Genomic DNA, 4,021 nt, shown 5'->3' with positions numbered 1-4,021 from the left:
TGACCCGCCATGATGGAAGCCTTCAATCTTCGCTTAAAGATGTGGATAGACATACTGGTCTTGACGTGAACAGGAACGTCATTGTATATGTGAGCGATTTGATAACTAAACGACTTTTTAAAAAATTCATGTTTATGTTGTGGAGGAGTCAAATTGCCCTTAAACCTTAAGTTCAATGTATGCACATCAGACCTAAATTTTATTTTATGGTAAAGATAAGCAGGCTTCCCGCCAACAACAACAGTGTGGAACAGTGAAGCGGAGTGAAGCAGTCTCCGATTGCACATATTTAACCATGGAACAACCTTAAGCTTGTGTGATACGTGCTGCCGCCTCCTAATACCGTATATTAGCCGCAAGCAGGCATTTTGTATACTCTGCAGCTTACACCTATCTCTGGCGGAAATATTAGGTCCATAAACAACATCACAGAAATTCATATGAGAAAGAACTAACGTTTCACATAATAAAATTTTAGTTCTCAAAGGTAGAAAACAGCGCGAAGCGTATATCATTTTTAATGCCGCATACGATCGCTGTGTACACTTATTAACGTGCTCCGAAAAGGTGAGCCCCTCATCCAGCAACAAACCTAAACTACGGACGCAAGTTTTTAGTGGTATGCACTGACCGTCAATAACAACCCTCAACCTCTCTCTGAATGAAGTGTTACTTCTAGTTTTTTTAGAACCAAACAAAATTAATTCTGTTTTCGCAGCATTCAAACGTAAAGAATGTTTACGGGACAAAACTCTTAACTGTTCAAGGTCATCATTTAACCTATCACAAACAGTGTCTAACTCGTGGGGAAAAAACGAGATGTATAGCTGCGTGTCATCAGCATAAAAGTGACAATTACAGTGAGACAAAAAGTTTATGAAAGAAGACACATAAATAGAGTACAGAAGGGGTCCCAGAAGCGATCCCTGTGGTACCCCAGACGCAACTTCCGAAAAAGTAGATCTAACTCCATCAACCTCAACACATTGCACCCGATCACGGAGATAGCTAAGCATAAAAGTCGAAGCTGAAGGACTTAAACCAATGTGTTGCAAAATTGCAAACATTATTGAATGATTCAAAGTATCGAAGGCCTTACTATAATCGAGCAAGCAGAGTAAGGTCATTTTACCTTCATCAGATGCCCGCAACACATCGTCGACTATGCTGAGCAATGCTGTCGCACATCCATGACCTTTTCTAAAACCTGATTGTACGCTGGGCAGAATATTGCAAACATTAACATATTCCTTCAGCTGCGCTTCAATAACTCTTTCAGCCAACTTTCCCAAAACAGGCAGAATACTTATTGGTCTTAAGTGACCAAGCTCTGTAACATTTGACTTTTTTGGTAATGGTTTAACCAAAGATCGTTTCCAGCATGCAGGGAAGACAGTTTCTGCAAGACAAGCATTTATTAAATGAGCAAGATATGGTACTATATGCGGGGAGCACAATTGAACAAATGAAATGTTTAGACCATCAACGCCCGCACAGTTTTTTCGAAGAGATGAAATAATCTGAAACACATAGTCTTCACTAACCTCACGAAACTTGAATGAATTGTTATTAAGTGGGTTGGAAATGTAAAAGTCATACAACTCCCGACTCATTGGCATTGCAGGAATAGAGTCTACAAAGAAATCATTAATTTGTTGCGGATCTTTTAAACAATCAGGAATTATTGTTTTTCGCTTTGGAGCTACATTTACATGCCTTAGAAAGTTCCACATTTCTCGACCATGATAAGCACACTTTCCAAGAGTATACTCAAAATATGCACGCTTTTCCCTACGAATCGCTTGATTTGTTAAATTACGCAAGGACTTGTAATATTCCCATGTCGCTTGACTATTACTTTTCTTAAAAGACCCATATGCAGAGTCTCTGAGACGCTGCATTTTTCGAATTGTGTAAGTTAACCATGGGGCCGGCGGTTTAGTGAAACGGGCGGTAATCATAGGCACATGCCGATCCATCAACTCAATTAATAGAGTATTAAGATAATCCGCCTTATCATTTATGTCCACTATATCAAATATATTAAAAAAAGGTAGTTGAAATAAATCAGATTGAAAGCGAACGTAATCAAAATTATTATAAGATCTGAAAGTTCGCAAATAGGGACAAGACTCTTTACGTTTTACATCTAGTAAACAATACGTCAAGTCATGGTCAGATGCATTCAAATAACTAACGCCACTATCAAGAACCAAATTAAGATCAGATATAAAAATTAAATCAATTAAAGTTGAAGAGGAAGCTGTAACGCGAGAGGCCGTTTGAATTATTTGAGTTAGACCAAAAGAATTCATTAAATCAAGCAGTAGTGCAGGCCGGGAACCACCACAAGCCATAAGGTCAACATTAAAGTCGCCCACAGCAGTAACGATTTCATGCTCAGAGCATATCGCACTTAAATCAATCTCTAATTCCGAAACAAAGAAGTTAAAATCACAATTAGGGGGCCTATACACAACGCCTATAACCAAATCATTTGTTCCACTATTAATTGAAATCCAAAGCTGCTCCACACCATTGCCAGAGGAAAGAACGCGAAATTTAAAATTTTTACTTATATACATTGCTACTCCTCCACCTATCGATACTCTATCTCGTCTAATAAGTGTATAACCGTCAATAGACAGCCGTTCGTTGTTGACATTATCATTAAGCCACGTTTCAGTCAATCCCAACACCGAGTATTTCTTCTGAAAAAGTACATTCGATACTTCATCAAGGCAGGTCAGAAGAGAACGTACATTTAAATGGCCAACAGATAAAACCATTTAACTAAATATAAAAAAAAAAAAACAATAATAATAATAAACAAATAAAGAAAATAAAACAAAGATTTTAACAAAGCAACCAGCAAATTAATTGTCCGTTTAAACTGCCGATGCTACGAACACCTTTCAGCCTACGTGTGAACCAAAACATTATTATAACAATGCGAATAATGAAACTAACAAAAACAAAATTATAACAATAATGAAACAAATAAAATAAAAATGCCACTACCAATAATAATAATGAAAAGCATGCGATTATTATTGCGATAGAGAAAAAGAAGCATCAATTAAAGAAACCTTGTTATTCTTCTCTACATCTAGATCGCTGATGTCCCTAATTATAAGTTTTGTATCATTATTCCTAGCGAATATTCTTCCATCCCTCGTCCAACATTGCCTATTTCCGAATTTTTTACAAGCTTCCTTAAATAATTTATAATTACTAGCTGTAAGGTCCTCTTGAATTCCTATTTTTAACGTTTTCGCCGCTTTCAACTTATTGCGATTTTTAAGAATTTCTTCTTTAGTTTTATAACTTAGGAACTTCATTATGACAGGACGAGGATGTTTACCATTCTTCTTCCGAGCTCCGACGCGATGACAGCGATCAATCTGCTCCGCAAGAACCGAAATCCCCATATTATCTTTTAAGGTCGCTAGAACTTTTTGTTCAACATTTTCCTCCTTTTCCTCGTCAAGTCCAAATATTCGAATATTGTTACGGCGCGAGTATTGCTCGAGACCATCTATTTTTTTGTTCAATAACTGGTTCTCCCTTTGTAAGTCCTCGTTTTGTTGTTTGAGTGACTCAATTTCCGCCACAAAATGTTCCTTCACAACGCTTATAACTTTGCACATAAAAGTCTCGTTTTCTACTAAGTCACCAATTGATTCGCTAAATAAAACCTTAAGCTCTCGTAAATTTTCATCCGTGAAACGCATTTTTAACAATAATAAACACTAAATAACACGCAGCCGAAAAGTTGTGTTACTACTTGGACGACGGCATTCACGCGACTCTCATAAGTTGCTTCCTCTTTCTTTTCCAATTTATATATATTCATTTCTGTTTCTTCTTCCCCCGAAGATGTTACGTACATCGCAACTATTTCAGGTTTTTCATAATAAGGTTTCAATAAATTTACATGTATAAGGGTTTGCTTTCTTCTTCCAGTTAGTTCTTCTAATATGTAATTGGTATCTGATATTTTCCTTACTACTTTCTTTGG

General features: G+C 36.8%; 1 protein-coding gene across 1 annotated transcript; it reads right to left on the bottom strand.

The window, feature by feature from the left end:
* Window positions 1-3,050: 3,050 nt before the first annotated feature.
* On the bottom strand, window positions 3,051-3,734 carry LOC139432738 (uncharacterized). Its single transcript, XM_071201505.1, has one exon. It carries the CDS (start codon window positions 3,732-3,734, stop codon window positions 3,051-3,053), a length of 684 nt encoding a protein of 227 aa, XP_071057606.1.
* Between the last annotated feature and the right edge of the window lie 287 nt (window positions 3,735-4,021).

The sequence above is a fragment of the Onthophagus taurus genome, chromosome 2, assembly GCF_036711975.1.
Source record: "Onthophagus taurus isolate NC chromosome 2, IU_Otau_3.0, whole genome shotgun sequence".
Classification (NCBI taxonomy): domain Eukaryota; kingdom Metazoa; phylum Arthropoda; class Insecta; order Coleoptera; family Scarabaeidae; genus Onthophagus; species Onthophagus taurus.
The sequence above is the reverse complement of the archived record's forward strand: the minus strand, read 5'-3'. Positions and strand labels throughout refer to the sequence as shown.

Coding starts and splice junctions, on each gene's coding strand:
- LOC139432738 (XM_071201505.1), bottom strand. CDS start 3,734: ATGCGTTTCACGGATGAAAATTTACGAGAGCTTAAGGTTTTATTTAGC.